General features: G+C 26.2%; 2 protein-coding genes across 3 annotated transcripts in view; one reads left to right on the top strand and one right to left on the bottom strand.

Moving 5' to 3' along the window:
• Positions 1 to 1,421: 1,421 nt before the first annotated feature.
• LOC136074185 (uncharacterized) lies at positions 1,422 to 20,938 on the bottom strand. Its single transcript, XM_065786489.1, has 13 exons — positions 20,935 to 20,938; positions 20,573 to 20,671; positions 17,188 to 17,286; positions 16,520 to 16,860; positions 12,536 to 12,594; positions 7,545 to 8,214; positions 7,293 to 7,381; positions 6,230 to 6,374; positions 5,386 to 5,409; positions 4,967 to 5,215; positions 2,414 to 2,683; positions 1,953 to 2,229; positions 1,422 to 1,720 (listed from the first exon to the last, which is right to left on the bottom strand). Exons 1-13 carry the CDS (start codon positions 20,936 to 20,938, stop codon positions 1,422 to 1,424), a joined length of 2,625 nt encoding a protein of 874 aa, XP_065642561.1.
• Positions 15,511 to 22,143, top strand: part of LOC136075178 (uncharacterized) — a 41,168-nt gene continuing 34,535 nt past the window's right edge. The window contains exon 1 of one of the 2 annotated variants that reach the window (XM_065787621.1): positions 15,511 to 15,636. The gene's annotated coding sequence lies outside the window, so the exon portion shown is untranslated. The remainder of the gene's footprint in view (positions 15,637 to 22,143) is intronic. The other variant, XM_065787604.1, reaches the window with a different exon arrangement.

Below are 22,143 nucleotides of genomic sequence, written 5' to 3' on the forward strand. Positions count from 1 at the left end.
AGTGGCAATACTAGCATTAGCTGAATCAAGGAAAAAAACTCTTTGCCTATCTAAGAAAATATCCACAGCACGACTTAAAATATCATCGCGTTCTTGTTGAGTGAAATTCGTGTCATTCCCTGCTATGATTATTGAGTCTTCCATTGTTGAGTGGTTCATCTTTAAACGCCTATCAGTCAAAATCACAGTCAAAATACTGAAAACGCGTTCGACAGCTGAATTAGAACCAGCAATACACATCAGAAGTTCAACTAAAAGACTCAAGTTTGGAAACTTAATTTTATAATAAAGAAAAATATTCTGCCATATTTGCAATGGTGTGAGTGCAGTGGTGTACTGCGCATTTATTAATAGTTTTGCAGCTCTCCATTCCGAAAGAACCATTTTAAAATCCATTCCTAATTTTTCTAGAGGGTAAAAAAATTCGTTTAGCAATAAAGATATGCTGGCATCACCATACATGCTGACTGCTGTCCATACTTGCGGATCTAACCAATCCATTGATTCGAATATGGGATTTAACAGCGAACTAAATCATACTTGCGGATCTAACCAATCCATTGATTCGAATATGGGATTTAACAGCGAACTAAATCTATCGTTTATTAATGGCAGAATGATTTCAATTGCTAATTTTCTTACTTTAATGGCAGAATGAATACATTCAAAGTTAAGATTAGCCGTATTGTTGAGTTCAATCTCAACAAACTCAGGGTTTGATTTTTTCAATTCGTTACCTTCTTTGAAATACGAAGAAAGAAGATTGGTTGAACCATCTTTTTCATTGATTATAAACTTGAGTAAATATGAATCAATAATATTATCAATATCTTCATGGCTTAATTCCGCTAAGCTAGCCTTTGTTATATCCACCGCTGGTTTTAACTCATTCACCATTAACATTTGTTTTTCAAAAACCAATGATAATGGTGATAACTTTTCTAAGATGTCCAAATAACTACAAACCATACATAATAGTCTGTAGTCATGCAACCGTTTGGACAATCCAGAAAGTTTAGCACGCATATCTGCTTTAGTGTCGCGATCAGCAAGAGTATTATCGAAACCCACAATAAGCGAAGGCCAATTATGTAAAAGTTTTGTAAAGCCGCGTCTCCTGTGACTTATAAAGCGCGTTCCAAATATTTTAGGCAACGTGTAATATGTAATGTTCAAAGCCTCAGCAGCTTTTTTAACTGCGCATTTTAGCTTTCCAGAATTGCGAAATAAATTAAATATGGAAATGTAAAAACGTTCACACTCTTTATACTGGGAAATATCTTTCACAGCATCTTTTATTGCTAATTCTAAACGATGGTTTACGCAGTGAATTTTTATCAGCCACATTCTATCTTTTTTTAATTGTGTTAACACGCCATTATAAATTCCAAAATTAACGCAAGCTCCGTCGGCCGTAGCGCTTACAAGTTTGTATTTGACGCAGTTAAAGGAACACTACCGGTTTCAATAAAAATGCTATCAATAGCCTTTTTAATGGTATTGGCATTCATACCACCCAAACTGTTCATATCAAGTAAAGAAACTACAAAACAGGCAGGGGTCCCTTCGCGTTCAACGCGCACAAGAATCAACTCTTTTTCATCCTTTGTTTTTCTAGCCTGAGAACCATCGGAAAGAATGGAGAAAAAGTTTGTTTCATTGACAATTTTAGCAACTTTTTCTTTAATGGCACTGGCAATGCATGAGATATATTCACGTGCTAAAAAAGAAATTAAAAACAATAAAATAAAAAAATAATAATAAAACTAATATTTTTCAAATTAAAAAATAAAATGGATAAATCAAAAGGATAAGACCATTCGAATGTAAAATCTTAAAAAAAAAAAAAAATTAAACTTTCATTATAATAGTAACGTAACTTTAATTTGATTTTTTCATTTGAATTATTTTATTAAATTACGAAAAAGAAACTGAACCTAAAAATCAATAACCTGCTTTATTGTTGTCTTTTCCTTGTAAAAGGAGTGCACCATTAAGTCTTTGGCATTTGATCAGTGTCTTGAAATGGCTATGTGGCATGCTTGGTTTTAGAGCCATTTCATAGGCTGTTCTAATCATCTTTAATAACGCTTCGCGGTTGTCTTGTGTAATAGTTAACAAGTTTTCCATATCGAGGTTAGCAATACAACTACTTCCAGGATCTTCTGAGTTACCATTATCAATCAGCACCGCTAATCTATGGCTTTGCCCTCTAAGATGGCGATCAACCTTTATTATTATCAAAGAAAAAATCACGGTTCAAATTAAGCAATTTTCTAAAAAATTTATTCACTTAGTAATATAGTAAATTATAAGATAACTACAGTTATAAGTTATATAATGGTAGAAAAATTATGTTTAAATTAATTCCTGGAGTCAAAAATTAAGAACAAGCTAATTATTTTAATTTTACCTGATACTTTGTCACCACACAAGTTCCCTCCGTAAACGCTGTCAAAGAATGATTTGATACTCCTTTAACTAAAGCATCCGTTAAAATTTCAGTTTTGTTCCTAGCACAAATCTTACACCATATTTTGACAACAAAGCCATTTTCTTCCGTGTATCCAATAACTGATTCTTTCCCCCACGAAAGAAAAGTTTTTAAGTTCTTAGATATTGGTTTACTATCTTGAATTTTTTTTGCTTCAGATGTCATTCTTACAAATTTGTTATACTTAAACTTAAATTTACTTATTTCTGTTTTAAATACTTATTAAAATGAAAAATAAAAAAAAAGCCCACTCACTATTCATAATCAGTGGTAAAGCAGTTCCGCTTCCTCCTCGTAATTTATTTTTACCTTTTGAGTTTAATCATAAAAAAATGCTTTCAGATAGTTTGACGTATTTAAAATTTGGTTTTGGTTAGTAAAATAAAAAATAAAAATATAATTCATTTGGAATGTAATTTTTTTAGATACTGATCATTATAGACCGCTAATTCAGGGGTCTAGCACATTGCGGAATTGTTTTTAACATTTTTAAAGATACTGCTAAAAACAACGTTCTAACATTGTCATAGTAACTGAATGATTTAATTGTTTCTTTTGTTCGTCGTACTACAAAGAATCGTATGTAATTTGTAAAAACAAAACTCAGGCCAACTACGTAAAGCGCGAAATGGTTAAAAAAAGATTGACTTTTTTATTTATTAAATAAATCAACAAACATTTGTTTATTAGAATCTTGTTGAAATAAATCAGAAGTACTCAAATAAAAGAAATTATACTAAACTCTTTGATAAATTGAATAACAATTGTTTCTTTGTTAAACAATTATTAATAGTAAGTTTTTACTTTATATAAAAGAGTGTCGCTTAATTATAAAAGACGAAGCTTATTAATTATTCTAAACTTATTTTATAACAATTTAATCAGGAAGCTTTTAACTTTTGTAATTGTCTCTCATCGGTCCAGTTGAACTTTTTTGCGCTTGATTATTTTTTGAAATGTTCTCAAAACATCTATGAAGCCGTGGGCAAGTTGTCGCAACTAAATATTGTATGCGTGGTCAAGATCAGAGTGCGATCGCACGCCTTTCCCGACCAAGCCTGATATATGTATATGTATATGTGTATATATATATATATATATATATATATATATATATATATATATATATATATATATATATATAAATACAACCGTTGGAATTAGGATATATATATATATATATATAAATATATATATATATATATATATATATATATATATATATATATATATATATATATATATATATATATATATATATATAAATACAACCGTTGGAATTAGGAAAAATGAGGTAAGAAATAAATTGCTGACCTCAAACTGTAAGAGGTTGCTTCGAGGTCAGCAGCTAGGTCTACATTTCTGAATGCCAACCCTAAATCAGAGGGCTGTATATATATTCTATTTACTTGCGGAGTAAATAAAGACTAAAAATCTGGTCTAAAAAATAAATAAAAAACAAAAAAATATTATGAAAATCTATGGTTAAACCCTAAACAGTTTGATTTCTAAAAAACTCTTACAGAGCATGCAATTATTAACTTAGTTAATCAAATAACGAACAGATTAAAAGTAAGTCAGTTTATTTAAAAACCTGTCAAAAGTAATTGACACAATATGTGAATCTATAATTTTAGAAAAAATATAGCCATACTGTAACAAACAAAATATTTAGTTGGATTAAAAGCTACTTTATGGACCAAAAAAAATATGTAATCAATTGCAGTATATTAAAGATTAACAATATGGCTTATACCAAGTGAACAATATTTTAATGCCACTGTTGCAGTTATATTACTTAATACTAAAGTTGTTCAATTATTTATTTTAAAAACAAAAATTAGAGGTAAATTTTGCAGTTAACAAGCTTAACTGCACCAATACCAAGACACAAGAGGTCAAGACATCCAAATTACATTTTGAAGGCTAGGTAGTGTCAAAGTTCCTCCTTTCTAAGATCTTGATTATAAAGAACAAAAATTATGCAAATGAAAAATTTATATACTTTCATCAACCTGTCTTTATTATTAAACAAATATTTGGGAGATTATGTCTAAAATAAAACATTTGCACAATTATTATGCAACAACAAATGCAGTATTAACTATTTATGGAATAAAGGAATTATTAATTCCTACATACATCAGTAATATAAATTTGAATTTGACCAAAACTCAAATAAATTATCATATAAGTTTTAAAAATCAAGCAAAAAAAAGTTTGGAGCAGTGTTTCCACAGATTCCATACACAATAATGCCATAAAATGAAACAATTTCTAATTAGCAAAAAACAACATACATAATAATATATGCAAAGGGTTTGAAAAACTATTTTATTAAAAATAATCATAAAAATATATAATAAGTAAAAATAAATAAACATGAGACCTGATCATATAGAAAACTATTGAGCTCTGAAACTTCTTTAAGAATGTGCTGGCTTGTATGTAAACCATTTGCTGACAAAATACTTTTTTTCTTCTTTTTCTTCTTTTTTTTTCTTTTTTATTGTTTTCAATTAGTAGATTAGAATTATCATTTTTGTTAAGCTGAACAGAGTTATTGGTTCCTATTGGTGGGCTTAAACTCTTGCTTGGATCCAAACACTTGCTTTCATCTATATTGTTGGAAATAGTGTTTGCAGTATAATGTTTTAGCTTTGAAATATTTGAATTGTTTGAAATCTCTAGATAGTTTGAATTCTCTTGATTCTTTAAAGTCTGCAGATGGTTTAAATTCACTAGATGTATTAAAGTTGCTATATGATTTGAATTATTAAGATTGTTAGAAATTTCAAATAGCTAGAGGACTCTAGATAATTTGGTTTCTCTAGATGGTTTGAAGTCTCCAGATGGTTTGAAACTTTAAGATGATTCAAAGTCTTAATTACCCTTGTTGCATTTATTTCAGTGTCCTAAAAAAAATACTAGCAAAATTAATATATAAACTATATGAACATACAAACAACTCATACACATCTATATTAAAATACTGCAGGGACTTCATGCAAACAACTAAAAGTTTGGGTTTGAGCAACTACAATCTATGTAAACAGGACATGGATACAAGCTTGCAATGATAAGAACAAATTCTTCTATTTTAGCCATTATCTATTTAGTTAACAATTTTAATTATGTGATTTTAAAAAAATGTGGTAGTCGTATAGTGGTAGAGCACTCGCTTTATAAGCAGTTAGTAATAATAAGTGTATTTCCACCACAACCCTGGTATTTTTTTTGGTTCATCAAAGTATTTGTTTCAGAGATAGTTTAGAGAGAGTTGTAACAACATTAAAGTAACCTACTCAACTGTAGCAGCACTCTGGGTATTGGGGAGGAGATTAAAATTAAAATTTTTTTTTTTAATTATCTCCTGCAATAACATCTAATTCTGAAATAAATAATGATATTAATAAATATCATTATGTATAGGGAGAACGAGGCTAGTTGGCAGCAGAGATAAATTGACAAACTGTGTTTATCCTTAGAGTCTTTCATTGGAAAGTGCCAAAAATTACATATTTTACATATAAATACATATATTTTCTCATTAACCATTTCATTGTAGTGTTGCTAGGATTAACCCATGCGCATAGGATATATTTAGATTTATGTGTTTTATGCACAAAAACATAAATTTTGGAACTTGCTTTTTACTTTAGAAAGAAAATAGTTTACTTATCTGTTAATAAAAATTGCCCTATCAGGTTATTTTTAATTGTGGAACAGAATCACACCAGTAAATGCCATATAGAATACTTCATCAGTAGTATCAACCTTTTCAAGTATTGCAGTTACAGCACATTCTGCTGCCTTAACCATTATTTCAAATACACTACTAAGAGGAGGACCTAATAGAGCCCTAATTACAATTATGTAACTACCAAAAAAAAGAATTTTTTGAAAATGTAATTATAATTCATTACATTTTGAACAAGTTTTGAAAATGTAATTATAATTCTTATAGAAAGTCTGCTTGTTTATTGCGATTTATAGTTTAGTTTTACACTTGGTGGCTAGTCTCTTAAATAAAAAACGTTAAAAAGTAAATCAAAGTGAAAAATAGAAACGGTTTTTAAATTTATATCGCAATTCTAGCTTCCATCTTCTAGCTTTGCAGATCAGAACTAGGATTTCTTTTATTGCAATAACACCACATGAAGTTCTACAACCAATTGTTTACAAGCTCCTCCTTGCTCACAATTAAATTAGGAGTTTTATATCAAAGTATCCTTCTCCTACGTTAGCTACACCACAACTGAGAAACTTCACTTGCCTTTGATATAAGATCAGTTTAACATCTATTGCAGGTTAAAGTTGGCATAAAACAAATATAGTCTTAAATAATATCTTTTTGAGACTAATATCAAGAGAAAAAAAAGGATATTACAAAAACTAAATTTTTTTTTAATAGTTATAAATGCCTTTAATGCAGCTATATAAAAGACAAATACATTTATATTACAGCAATTAATGATAGCTGTGAACCTGTCATTTATGGCTCTAATAAATGCCTTAGATACTTGTTAAACCTAACTACCTGCTAAATCCTAAAATCTAAAAAGTTTGCTAAAGTCCACCAGAGCAGTTATATTACATGCACAATTAAATATTTATTTATTTTTTTGATATATTAGAGACTTGAGGCATAATAATTTTGTATTCGTAATACTTTTTTTTATATACAATGCTTATAAATAAGGTGCACACAGTAAAAGTTTAAGCAAACAAAGTCAACTAGGCCATGGCTAAAAGTTTTCAAGTCCAAATAGATATGTCTACAATAGGTCATGTGTACATATAATATACTGTATTGATAGCAGATATATCTTTTTCTAAAAACAAAGGACACTCAAAAACACTGCCACAATGCAAACAAAAATTAATCTAAATTAAACTTTTAAACTGACTACATGCATTTTGTGTTAAATTATGTTAATTAAACTAAGGTCCTTTTAGTAATAAAATAACATACTTTGTAAGTGTTATCTTGCAGTAAAGCATTTAAATTTATTATTTTTATAAGTTGCCTAATTTAATGCGAATAAACCTGTACTTGTTCACAATAGGTCTTTAACCATAAACTAAGCACAATGCGTAACATGTGTATTTTCAAAACAAAAATAGAGAAAATAAATGAAAATAAAAATCTACTTTGATTTCCAGCTTCATTGTTATCTTTTATTTCTATAATAGGGCTACACATTTTCTGTTGCCTAAATTTATATTCATTATTTTTATTGTTAATAACATTGTTTATACTATTATCATTGACTTTATTAGAATCCATTGTTTTCTTAGAAACAATGTCACAAATCTCATTGGATATATCTTTAGAAGTTTTTATAAACTGACTGTTTTTATCATCACAATGGTTATTCAAGAAAACATGATCATCGAATCCACACATAATACGATTCATCTCATCTAGCATGCTATCAACAGTAATGTTCAATTTTGCATCTTCTTTTTTTTCGACTGTACTATCCACAATATCACCTACCAAAAATTCATGTACAGAAACTCTAATGCAATTCCTAAAATCAATTTCATTTTCACTTGCTATTTTTTTTTGTTGAGATTCTTCGATGTAACGGCAAGGCATTAAAGATTCTTGTTTTTTTCCTAAATTAATGATGCTTTGACTTTTTTGTTTTAATTCTTGGCGCATTTTTTCAATATCTTCTTCGTCCAAATCAAAATCATCGGTATTTGTAGAACTGAAAAAAAAACATTAAACAAAAACATAAAAAATAAATAAATTAAAAATTATAGCTTCGGGGGAGGAAGGGGGAGGGAAATAATATTAAATATAACAATTTAAGATATAAAAGATTTAATAAAAAAATTAGTAATTAATTACCAGTGTAACTAACATTAATGAAATGACAATGGAGTAAAAAGATACCATCATAAAGTCACAAAAACATTTTTAAATATATTTATGAAAAAAAAATAATTAAGGAGATTCATTTGGTCTTACACACAAGCAAGTTTGGTTTTTAACTCAAACATCTAATTCAAATTTAAAGAGATCAGAAAAATATGTGTGGGTGTGTGCGTGTGTGTGTATGTGTGTTATTTTAATAATTTTTAAACTATTTAGCTTTTTTAATACTTTTTTAATAACAACTTATTTATATGACTTGTTATTTAATTACTATTTAGCTCATTAAATCAACTATTTAAATTTTTTTCTGAATTTTATTTTTCTTGCTTAAATTGTTTTACATTTTAAATTGATAAGGTTGAATAGACATTTTATTGAAAATTTAAGTTGTTATGCTAAATATCTAATTAGCAAACATTTTTTTCTTTGCAAACTAGAATTCTAGTAATAGTTTTATTTGCTAGTTTCATAAAAAATGCATTTACCTTAAAATTTAAAACATTAACCAAAAATTAAACATGAAATATAAAAAAATATTACCACCCTAGTGGAAGTATGTTCAAATGTCCCAGGGTCATGTCATACTTTGGATTTGTACTGACCTCTACACTTAGAACATAACACCAAGAAAAAAAAAATTTTGGGGTCCAAGAAAAAAAAATACATTTCTGTAAACACACAGAAAGGCCAGTACTTTTCCTTACATGTAAAATAAATATTTTATTTAATGATGAATTATTCCATAACTATAAGATATTTTAAAATCTTTAGAATTATCACAATAGACAGAGGTTTTATTTGATAGGTAATATGTTCTCATAACAATTATGGTTACTAAGTTACTGAACAAACAATTTCAAATAACTTTATTCTTCAAGTTAAAAAAAATTATACCAATGAAATGGTCAAGCTCAATATCTTTATAAGGAGGTTTAAAAATAAGGGAATACTTATACTTTAAATAGTTGTTTAATTATTTCCAATGGCAAATGAAACCATATTCAGACTTGGTATTTGAATGTACTATATTTACATATAAATAAATTACAAATAAAAGAATAAAAATGGTCGCTGCAAAGCAAAAATATCTTTAGTTCATTTTTGGCAAAATTGACTTTTTTGGTTTAAAATACTCCTTAGGTGCACAAAAACTCACAAAGTATGGAACCAAAATTGATTCAACTTTTGCAACTATGAGTAAAATTCAAATATCTTATGTCCTAAAAAAAATAATTAAGAGACATTGTTGATGCAAAATAAATCTTAAGTCTATTTTTTAGCAAAAAAAAACTTTTTTAGTTTAAAATACTTTTCACATATAATAAATAACTAAAAACAAGTAGATTTAATCAAAAAAAAGCAGAATTAGTGATTAAATTTAAAACTTTAAATGTCTTATCCAATCTTAAGTCCATTTTGATTTTCTCAGAAAATCAAAACTGACTCAAGATTGTCTTATTTTGCAGCGGCAATTTAATTCCTAGAATTTTGTCATATTTTATATAGTTTTAAGATTTTCTTAAGTTTGTTTGCATTGTTACTTTCCATCAACTTAAATATTCATTTTTTATTTGTTATATTGTGAAAAATAATAACTTATTCTATAAGTACTTTAAAAACAATTTGGTTTAATTAAGAAGATCAAACGCAATGACGAATTAAAAACATTAAATGCCTTTTTCTCAGAACAGCAAAATGGACTTAAAATGGACTTAAAATGAACTGTGTATTAAAATATGTATAAATCTTCTAAAAACAATTAATGTCTTCTATAAAATTAAATCTTGAAATGTGGATGTCTACTATTATAAACTATAACCGATTTTAGGAGTTTTGATTGATACCGTTTGTGACAACTTGGAACTATTTTCTTTGCTCATAAAACTGTTTGAAGTTGTAATGAACAGATTCAAAAGCCTGTTCTCACAAAAAGCCAAGATTTGTTCCAGAGTATTTGTCTGCCATTGATTCCAAAAAAGCTGGTACATGGATGACTAGAGCATGTTATTTCAGTAATACTTTTTCATTCAATTCCATATATGCTTCCTTGTTGGCATTGATGTGATTGTAAGATATGTCCAAACATAGACCAAAGCAAGTTTTCTTGATATTATTAAGTGCTTTCATTGCACACAAGCTTTTTCAATTCATCAGGTACAATTTCAAACATGGATATAAGAATATTGTCTAATGTTTGAATGTTATCCAATACCTTTAAACACAGTCTTCTCTTGAACTGGCCGCTGTGTAATAAATCCAATTACCTTATTCCACATACCCATGGAAATAGATGCTTTTGTTTTTGACAGTATATTGTCACCTATGCTATACAAATCGTTTGTATTTCTAGAAAATAAATAAAGCTATATTGAAGTAAGGATTTCTGCAACAAGTGTACGATCTGGGTAGGTCTAGAAAAGGAGTTTGAATACAATTCTTGAATAGAGCAGCAGAGACTTTTTTGTCTGTGAGTCTTACTAATCATACGAAGTGTTCTAAAAATAAGTGGACTAAAATCCTTTATTAAAAAAAATATCCAAAATGAGGCTTTATCTGTACAAAAAAAATATTTTATAATGCCAAACCAACTCTTAATTACCTTATGTGGCTACACATTGTGAAATGCTGCATGCCTTGCTTTGACAGTTCATACCAATTGCAGGGATGAGTAGAAGAAGCTGCCAAGATAAATGTTTGTAAGCTTTCAAGTCGAACGCTAAAAAATGCTTGAACTTATCCTGCTTCATTCCCTCTCTGTATAAGGACTTGGTCTTAAGTTCATTCACTTCACAATCAATAATATTTAAACAAACCTTTAGAAATCTTTCTTCTCTATCCATTCCAATCTTTAAAATATATTCTGGGGATATTTATTTTTTCCATTAAGCTCAGACACATTGGTACAGTAAACTAAACAATTTGTTTGCTTATTGATTTATATGATGTTATGGCAATATGATGATTGTTATAACAGTAACGTTACAAAATCGATTCGACTTGACAATAATTTCTAATACTGGTTTAAAATGATTAATGATTGCAACAAAAGCAATTACCTTTTGAAAACTATAAGAAAAACTCTCTATAATGATTGTTAAACTATTCCCTTGGAGATTAATTCTACACAAGGAATTCTTCCTTGAATAAAATATAAGCCATAGCTCTATATGAATAGAGCTAATATATCAATAAAGTTGGAATAACGATACAAGAATACTACACACAGTTTAACATAATATAATTAGTTGTAATAAATTAAATAAATATGTATAAATAAGTGTCAAACAAAAACTAACACTAATTATCTTTACTATAAACAAGAATACAAAACATAACATATATATTCTTCATAAATGTTGGCACAAAAGAAAACCCATATTAAAATATTTATTTTTAAATTTCATTCAATAAATTAGTAATCATAATTGATATGAGAACAAATTAATCATCAAATAAAAGCTCTAAATATTAAAAAAAAGTCTTGGCATAATTCATGATCAAATAAAATATTTATTGTACATGTAAGGAAAAGTACTGGCCTTTTAGTGTTTACAAAAACTTATTTCAATTTATTATTGGACCTTGAAATTTTTTTTCCGTGGTGTTATTTTCTAAAAGTAGAGGTCAGTATGGATCTAAAAAAGTATAAACATGATCCTGGAATATATTTTTTGGTTTGAAACTACTTCCACTGGGATGTGATTTGTGTATGTGTTACTAATTAATTACTAATAACCAAGTTATTTAGGTTACTTTTGCTAAAACTCTATTTTTTTGTTACTCAAAATAATTTATATACTTATAATTTATTTTTACTGTTTATTATTTTAATTTCAAAAATTTAAAATTAAAAAAAATTTTAATACGAGATCACATTAATTTATATTATTTTTAAGAAAAAAAGAATTTAAAGTAACTTTTTTTAAAGTTTCTAAATAAATACTATTAAGCACCATGTAAAATACATTTTAACAGAGTAACTTCTAAAGGTAAGGTAATTGTAAAAGAGTATCTTCCAAATGTAGGATAACTGCACCAAAATAATTTATTTTAAGAAATCGTTATCGTTTTAACTAATTACTACAAGTGTAGAAGTTTTACTTATTGAAACATTATATTAATACATAAATTTTAGAAAAAAAAAATCTAACCAATTGTTTCCGTAGCGAGCCATAACAGTCAGGTTAACTTTTTTTTTTTGTGCAATTGTCTATAAAAACAATTGCAAATAAAAATATATTAGAAAACCCCTATAACATTTTAAAGTTACGTTATGTATTGTAACAAAAACGGGATTCGTTAATTGACATGCAAAATGTCCGTTATTTTTACATAACCAAGACGTAACATTGTACTTAACATTGTAAACATAACATCAAAAGTAACATTGTAATTGTAACGTAACGCTATGTGAAAAGTGTTACGTAACAACAAGTAACATTTTGACCTAATGATATATAACATTGTAATCTATAGTATCTATCTACATAATTTCTAAAAGTGAAGTCAAGTCAGAGAGAGTGTAGACAATTTGCACAGAAAGTGCTACTATACACACATTTGCCTTTAGCAAATTAATGTACATAATAATTCATTTGACATCATAAGAAAGATTGAAATTTTATATACATTTTTGCTTGTGGGTTTATAAAAACTCATTAAGTATTACACTTTTATTATTGACAAAAAAAAACAACGTAATGTAACGTAACAAAATATAGATATGAGATGTAGTTAAAATACATCTAAAAAATAGATTTAAACGTTAATTACGTTTCAGTCTACACTTTTTAAAAGTTGCACTTTTATAAGTTAAAATAAAATAATTGAAACGTAACTTTGCGAATTGAAACTTTTTTTTTTCGCAACAAACAAGTTACAAAAAAAAAAAATGAACTAATTAAGACAAATCTATTTTACAATTAAAATAAATGATAATAGTTAGCAGTTTTTAAAAAAATACTTTTTAGTTACAAATGTTTCGACAAACGCATTGTTAAATATGGTATTTAAAAAAATTGTTTTATTTACAATATTATTTAAGTATTTGTTAACACTTTATAAAGTTAAAAAACAAAAAATTTGAGACATAACGTTGCGTATTGAAACTTTATTTTTTTTCGTGACAAAGTATTCAATTGAGACGAAGCTATTTTACAATAAAAATAAAATATAAGATAGTATTTAGCAATACGGCAACGATAAACAAACATTTACTGCATTATCAAATTTATATACCTAATATTTAATTAAAAGTTAGAGAATGTAACCTTGTTACCAATTGTAACCAATTAAGACGTAAGGTAACTTTAAAATGTTATAGGGGAAACTATTAAAAGATATATTAAAACATTTACTAATTTATATTCAACAAAAGATATATTAATTTTATATAAGTTAAATTCATAGCATTAAATTATTGGCAAAAACAAGAAACAGCCTGAGCAAATATATACAAAAATATTCATAAGCAGGGGGGGCACATAAAACTTTTTTATAAGAAAAAGAGTATATTAATGTATTTAAGAGCAGATTTTGCATCTAATTTAGAGAATTTTTTTACACAAAAGTACAAAATTTTGAACAAAAATAGAGAACTTTTTTTTTATAAAAAATATGTTCAACATTTATGTTTCCATTCATGATTATGTTCAACATTCATGTTTCAAATTTTGTGAAAGGCAACTAAAAATATTTCTTTGATGCAAAAAAGTTGCCAGAAGGGCAACTTTTTTGCATCAAAGAAATATTTTTAGTTGCAGAGGGCAACTATTGATTTATATCCACAGTTCTAGTTTTATTTTTCTAAAAATATATATATTATACTATAATATATATATTTTTAAAGGACCAAATGATTCAGTTCAAGATAACAAAAATTCAGGTTTACCAGAATTTTACATGACGGGAATTAACTGTAATATAAACATTCATGCAAATTTTAATAATTTTATGATATATAAATTTTTAAGTACAACAAAAATGCCTAGAATTCACAAGTAAAAATTTAACAGTCAAATCTATACTTCTTATGAAGTTAAAATGTTGCAAGAAGCTATCAAAAAAGTAAAAAGCAAATAACTATCACGCTTTAAGTATATAAAACATAACTTAAAACACTTTAAGTTTATACAAAATAAAAAGAGGAACACTTAAAACAATCTTATGCGAGTGTATATATCAGGATATATATCAGATTATATATGCTCGCTTTTTAATCTGTACATTCAATAGTTTTATGTTAAGAGAAAAGTTTTTTATTATGAAATATTATCTTAATATCATTTATGAAAATAAATTATCTTTTAATATCATTTATGTGACGTTTATTCAGAAAATGTTAGGTCGTAAAAAAAGCATTTAACTGCAACTGTGTATTTTTTTAAGAAGCAAATTAATTTAATAAATTTTTTTTTTATTAAAAGAATTTGTATATGATTTGAAAAATTTTAATTTACTTTTGAAGGAATGTAAAATAGTACAACATTGAAATGTAAAATTTAGTTTAAAAGAATGTAAAATAGTTTTGCAATTTTTATTAAAGAAATTTTTTTCTTATTTTCTGCTAACAAATTCATTACATAAAACATAACTCTCTCCATCATAGATTATCATAAATTATAATATGCAAAAATTGATTAAAAACTTTCTTTTTCTTATAAAAAGTAAAAAGTGTTTTTCTTTCTTATTAATTCAATACCGTGTAAAGTTCTTTTGACATAACACATTTACAAACATAAGTTACATTTACAAATATCTAATTGGCAACTGAAAAAGTTATTTATAATCTTTATTAAAAATGCTACATTAAATACATAAAAAATTAAAATAAATAAATTGTGATAAACAAAAGATTATGTTTAATTTAAGTTTTAAGAAATAAATAATAAGGAAATACAATCTTTTTCAAATACTGAATTCAGATTCTATCAATAACTTATTATTCTTATATTAGTTTAAAAGATTTATAACGCGGAATTAAATGAAATATTAAATTCAATGACAACACAATACTTTCAAATACTTTCAAATGATCAATTGTTTTCAGGCTCCTGTAACAAATAAGATCTTAATAATTACAACACATTAAAAGCAAAGGATTTTAAAGTATTTGTAAATTGTTTTTTTATATTTATCAATACACTGTTGTTACAAAAAAAAGAGCCTGTTTTTTTTATAAAATAAGCGTTTAATTGAAGTGAAAAAACTAATGGCGTATATATCAGCATGTGCTTTATCTGAAAGTAAAAAAGTAAATGTTATCAATCGTTTACAATTTTCGTTTTATTTACGCAAATATTTCCTAGCCTACACTTAGCCCTTTAAGAAAAAATCACTAGAATATGCAAGAACTCCGCTGAATGCAAAAATTTTAATAAAAAAATTGACTCAAAATTAATAAACTGGTTACTTTCAGTAACCCTTCTGGTGAGCGACCAAAAGTCCGAGTGTTTAACCCTGACAAGGGTCAGTTTTTTATCTTAAATGACATTGTTTGCTAAATTTTTTTACAACCCAATGCCCGTTTAGGCTTTAACCTGTTTTGAAGACCAGAATTGGGTATTTTGAGCATTTTACTTCCATCAAGAAAGTTCTTTAATTTTCAAAAAATTTTGATTTTGATTTTAAAAAAGTCTAATGTCTTTATGCATGCGACTAATATATTGGTAATGCATTTATAAATTTAATTAACAATAACTTTTATAAAAATTTACATTTTAAAATACATTTATAAATTTAAAATAACAATAACTTAAAGCGCTAAAATATTAATGACCAAGATCAAATCAACTGTGACATCACAAATTTAACAAGCACCCCTTTCCATGTCGCAAAGTATCACAAAATCTATGACCCCATCCCCCATAAAACATGACTAGTTTCCAATAACCCCGACTACTAAAATTCGAACTTACTTCTAAATGTTAACAAAAAAAGCTTCTGTTCAATAATCACAAACCAATTACTGTATTTACTCTGTTGTTGTTCTCATGCAATATAATCTGCTATATGCATGCTATAAAACATCAATAACACCTTTATGAGATTTGACCACAAAAAAAAAATATTTTTTATCTCTAGATTTTTCACTCAGGAAAGCATAATATTATTTTTTGTAAATGAAAAAATCTTACTGGTAAAAAATTGGATTCCATTAAAAAATAATTTTCTGCAGCGCCTAAAAATTCCAACTTGTTCTTGTTTTCTTTTTTTAACTGAACCATTGTCGATTCAAGTTTTTCGAGAAGAGATGAAGCGCTACTATTAGATTCATAAAGATTATCAGAATCATCAAATGAGCTTTCATTCTTTTTCAATGAATTCGGAAGTTGTTCAATTATTTTATCAAGCTCTGATTCTGTTGGAATGTCTAAATTTTTCAAACAGTCTTTGAACTTTAAATCACCATATATAGAAGAAACATCTCCGTATATAAAAGAATCAAAATTCTTTGAAGTTTGAGTGGAAAGAGCTTCTATAAAAGAAAGGGGAAAAAAAAGACTTTTTTATGTACTTGCTTTTAAAAAGACTCTCTTTCTTAAACAAGACAAATAAAAGATAGTCTTCCTTAAACAAAACCCTTAGCCAATGTAGACTAACCAAAAAGTCAAATGAATGGGCTAGCAACTAATAATTTGACTTAAAGTATCAACTACTTTTAATTCCTTTTGATTGGCTACTTGAGTGGTATATTTATTTATGTTATATAAATTGTGAAATGAAAATAAAATAAAAGAAAAAATATGAAATCTTTACTTTTCTTTTTTTTTAAAAGTAATTTAAAACATTAAATTATAACTACCATTTTCTTCATCGAATTCAAAGCAATCATTGATCAATATTCCATTATCTTTATTTGAATAAAAGTTACTTTTATGATGTTCATTTTGTATTTTCCAGTCTAAATATATATTTATATGTTTTTGCATATACTCAAAATGTGTTTATATATAACATATCTATATTCAAAATAATAAATTAATACAGGAATTAATGAATTATCCATAAAATATATTTTTCGGGGTTTTAGGTCTTCACTATCAGCCATTGCATGTAACCCCTTACACCATTTTAGAACATTCTTAAAAAGAACCATCTGATTAAATCAAATTTTCAAAACTTAAAATATTAAGCAAGCAATAATAATGTCAATTAAAATTAAAACAACTTTTTTTAACTAAGGGGACATCTATATATTATGAAAGCACCCAGGGAAAGGGGGTGTCCTTAGTTGAGATTTTGCATAAGCGTGCATATAGGGGAGGGTCCAACAAATGTATTAAATATGTTTATGTTAAATAAAGTAAATATATTTATAATAAATAAATTAAATATATTTATATTAAATAAATTAAATATATTTATATAACATATACAATTGTAGTGCTATGTGAACATTAAAAGTGTTGCATTGTGTTTGTATTACAAGCATAAATTAAACACTATAAATATCTCACTTTTGATTATAGTAAAATACATTTGATACTGTTTTATCAAATACCAAAATTTCACTGAGGTAAAAGTTTTACTTTAATTTGTTAAGATTTTTGGTTTTTAAAATAACTTTCAAAAAAAAAAACTATGTTTTGTGCAGGCCTTTTTTAACCCACATTAACTTACACAAGCGTTGAGCTGGGTGAGAGCTTGATAACAGTGATTTAGGATAAAACACCAAATTTAATTGTAGGTAGTCATAAAGAGGTAGAAAAACCTTGGATGGTCTAATTCTTTTTGATCTAATTTTTTGAGAGTTTTCAAATCATTTTTTATAAAATATACATAGTCAATAGAAGAAGCCCTTGTCTGTAAAACATTTTGTTAAATCTTATTATTCACTTTTTATATAGTCACTTAAACAAATCTAGATAAAAACTTAGTTAATTAATTTTTTTTAAACATATTCACCAATAAGACTGCAAGTAATCACTATTAGAGTTGAAAGTTACTGGAAGAGGAAAGATGAAGTTTAAGAATAGAGAAAACGATTAAGAGACAACTTAAAAGATCACAAACTGAATGAAACAGGAAAACAAGATAAAGGGAGCAAATTGCTAAAAGCTGATGTTTGAAATAAAAGATTAGACAAAAAAGAATTTTTGGGGCACTTAGGAACAATCATAGTAAAAGTATGAGACTTAACAAAGCAATGAGTAACATGAGAATGAAGTTTAGTAGATATCACAAGAGCAGTGCCCATTATAGCATTTATAGAAAAGAGAAAGAGAAGCAATATGACAATGATGTGACTAAGGTTGAAAGTTGGCTGCAAGACCAGGTCCAACTATGTTTACAATGCCTTTTTGCACTTTATCTAAATGAGAAAGGGCTTCATTCGAAGATCTGATTCAGATATGACAAAAGTATTCCTTACAAATACGGAAGAGAGACTTATAAAGATAAAGAATATAATCCAGAGTAAGAAAGTGGCTAGCACAATAAAGAGTTGCAACCTTAGAAAATACTAATTCTGCAACAGATTTGATATATTACTTCCAAGTATGATCGCAAAAAGAGTTAATTCTAGAAAATGATGAGTAAGTGAAGAGAAGATCTAGATTGTTACGATAACAATTAGCCAAAAATATTGAGTTTTATCTGATTTAAAGTTTACCAGCCACTGAGAGCCCCATGTTGTAGCAGAAGTGAGATCCTTTTCAAAGTCAAATGTTCCCTTCCAAGCAACCAGAGAGTGCTGACTACATATGGAAACAAGAGTAAACAGTAGTATCATCAGCAGACAATGCCACTTGTGATTTAAGAATTTCTGGGAGATTGTTAATGTAAATTTAAAAAAGTATAAGGCCAATGATAGAACCTTAAGAAACCCCTGAAGTTAAAGGGAATGAAGAAGAGTGCAGTCCATTGAGGACAACTTTTATACTGTGTGACTCAGAAAACAAGGTTTCGCCCCCCAGGAAGATCCAGCATTCAACATCCGAAACTGGAAACAATGTATTATAATTATAAGAATTATGAAATAATTACTTTATTATAAAAAAGTTTAATTAAAATTAGTTCAATATTTTAATCAAAACGCTATTTATTATTTTTTGTATATATATATATATATATATATATATATATATATATATATATATATATATATATATATATATGTATATATATATATATATGTATATATATATATATATATATATATATATATATATATATATATATATATATATATATATATATATATATATATATATGTATATATATATATATATAAATATATAAAATATTTATATATATATATATATATACATATATATATATATATATATATATATATATATATATATATATGTATATATATATATATATATATATATATATATATATATATATATAAGTTCGTATATAAAGCCAAAACTATATTCAGCTATTTTCCAGGTATAAAACCCTGTTAACGTTATTTTATGTTTATCAAGTAAAATACAAACAAAAAATTTCAATATTGTTACAAACAATGAACTAAAAATAATATTTTATCAATTTTGTTACTTTCTGTAGTAAATACCATAAGCAAATTATCACAGCAAAAATTTTGTCAACAAACCCAAAACACCTTTTTTCAAATAAATAGCCTACAGATCCTGTAAAAACCGCAACTACAGAAGAAAATAAAGTTTAAAAAATAAAAAATATTCATGATTTGAATCTTTACAATAATTTTTACTCATAGGACCTACCACTATCTTCGCAAAGAAAAAAAAACAATGTTTCAAAAGTTACATTTTTGGCACAAAAAACACAATACATATACATAAACATATATATATATATATATACATATATATATGTATATATATATATATATATATATATATATATATATATATATATATATATATATATATATATATTGTATATGTATATATCCAACCGTATCGCCTGCCCAAAACACATCGGAAGACACAGTTTTCCGATATGTTTTGGGCAGGTCCGATCAAGTGACTTTTGGATTAGATTAAATTAGATCAAGCACAATTCAAGATGCAGTTCAAAAAAATAGTTTAAACAACAGCATTTCCAGACCAGGATTATTTCAGTTGACTATGAAATATACAAAGAAAATAAATACAAAACAAAAAAATTTATATATAATTTATGGTGCCACACTTTCTTATACAATATAAATTTTACATTAAATTTATTATAAAAACTATTAAAATTATTTTTACCTTGGTCTTCATTGAATTTATAACAATTATCAACAAGTATCACACTATCCTTATTTGCATTAAAATTATATTCTTTAATTTCTTCTGGTGTTTTAATATCTAAATATGTAATAATATATAAAATATTAGTGTATATGTATATGTTAATAAATAAATAAATAAATATATATATATATATATATATATATATATATATATATATATATATATATATATATATATATATATATATATATATATATATATATATATATATATATATATATATATATATATATATATATATATATATATATATAAATCATGAAATCATAGAAACTTTAACTACTTCTGGTCGATTTCAACTGAAGTATTACTCTAACCCATAGTTTTCACCTTCTTGTTCTAAAGTTTCTTGTAATATTAATTGTAATATTGTAATACTCTTGTGATAACCCTTGGATTAAATAACTCTTGGATTAAATAACCTTGGATTAATAAACTTCAATGAAGTTTTCAAAGTTAACTTTTTTAAACTCCATGAAGTGAAACACTTTCAAATTAAAAAAAAAATATGCTTTTTCTTTTTCTGGTTTATCTTTTATTTATTTTATCAAGAGTTAAGATTTTTTTTTGTTAAGTTTTTTATTTTTTTATTTCTTATTGAATTTATGGTTTGTTTATTTTTGATTTTAGTTCAAGTTTACATTTGTTTGTTCAACACATTTTAATATTCAGCTAAGTATCCCAACTTGCAAAGAGCCATGACCAAGTTGTCAAAACAAAATACTATATGCTTAGTCATAAGGTCACTGCACGCCTTTTCTGAAAAGACTTAATATAGTTTTGGATTATCCTGTTCCACTGCTAATTTGTCAACTCTAACTTGCAAATTTTTAACTCCCTTAAAAAAATAGTTATGAAATAGCATATGAAATGTCATGATTGATTTAAAAGCTTTAAAATAAAAACAAGTTGTCAAAATTTTACAAATTGAATCTTGTTTTTTTAGTCAGAAAAGTTTTGTTAAATTTTATAATTGAGACCTTGTTATTTTGTCAGAAAAATGGCGTTCAGAAAAATTTTTCAAAAATTTAATTTTTTTTCAACCTTTTTCACATGAAAGTGTTGATAAAGTCAACAGCTATGTGAAAAAGTTGGTTGGACGTCGGCAACTTGGCTTAACTGCAACTTTAATAAGATGGTTTTTTAAAAAGGAACCTGGTTTCTCAAGAACTTCTCAAAACAGACTATCCATCACAAGAGTTAAATATTCAGTGATTGGATTCATAAGCAACTGAAAGTTGATTTTGATTTTGCTTCAAATATCATTGTCAGCAATGAAGCTCATTTTCAACTTGATGGCATGAAATGGCGTGGATGATGATGATGTGAAAAAAAACTGTTATATTTAGGCATCTGATAACCCACAAGATAAAGAGGAATTCTAAAGTTAAAAAGTTATTCCAAAGACTATACATATTTGTAAAATATATATTACAACAACTTGGTAATACAAAATAATTTTTATATTCATAGTCATTTATAGTCAGGTAAATTATTAAAGAGTACTTGACTTAAACATAGTCCTT

The sequence above is a fragment of the Hydra vulgaris genome, chromosome 01, assembly GCF_038396675.1.
Source record: "Hydra vulgaris chromosome 01, alternate assembly HydraT2T_AEP".
NCBI lineage: Eukaryota > Metazoa > Cnidaria > Hydrozoa > Anthoathecata > Hydridae > Hydra > Hydra vulgaris.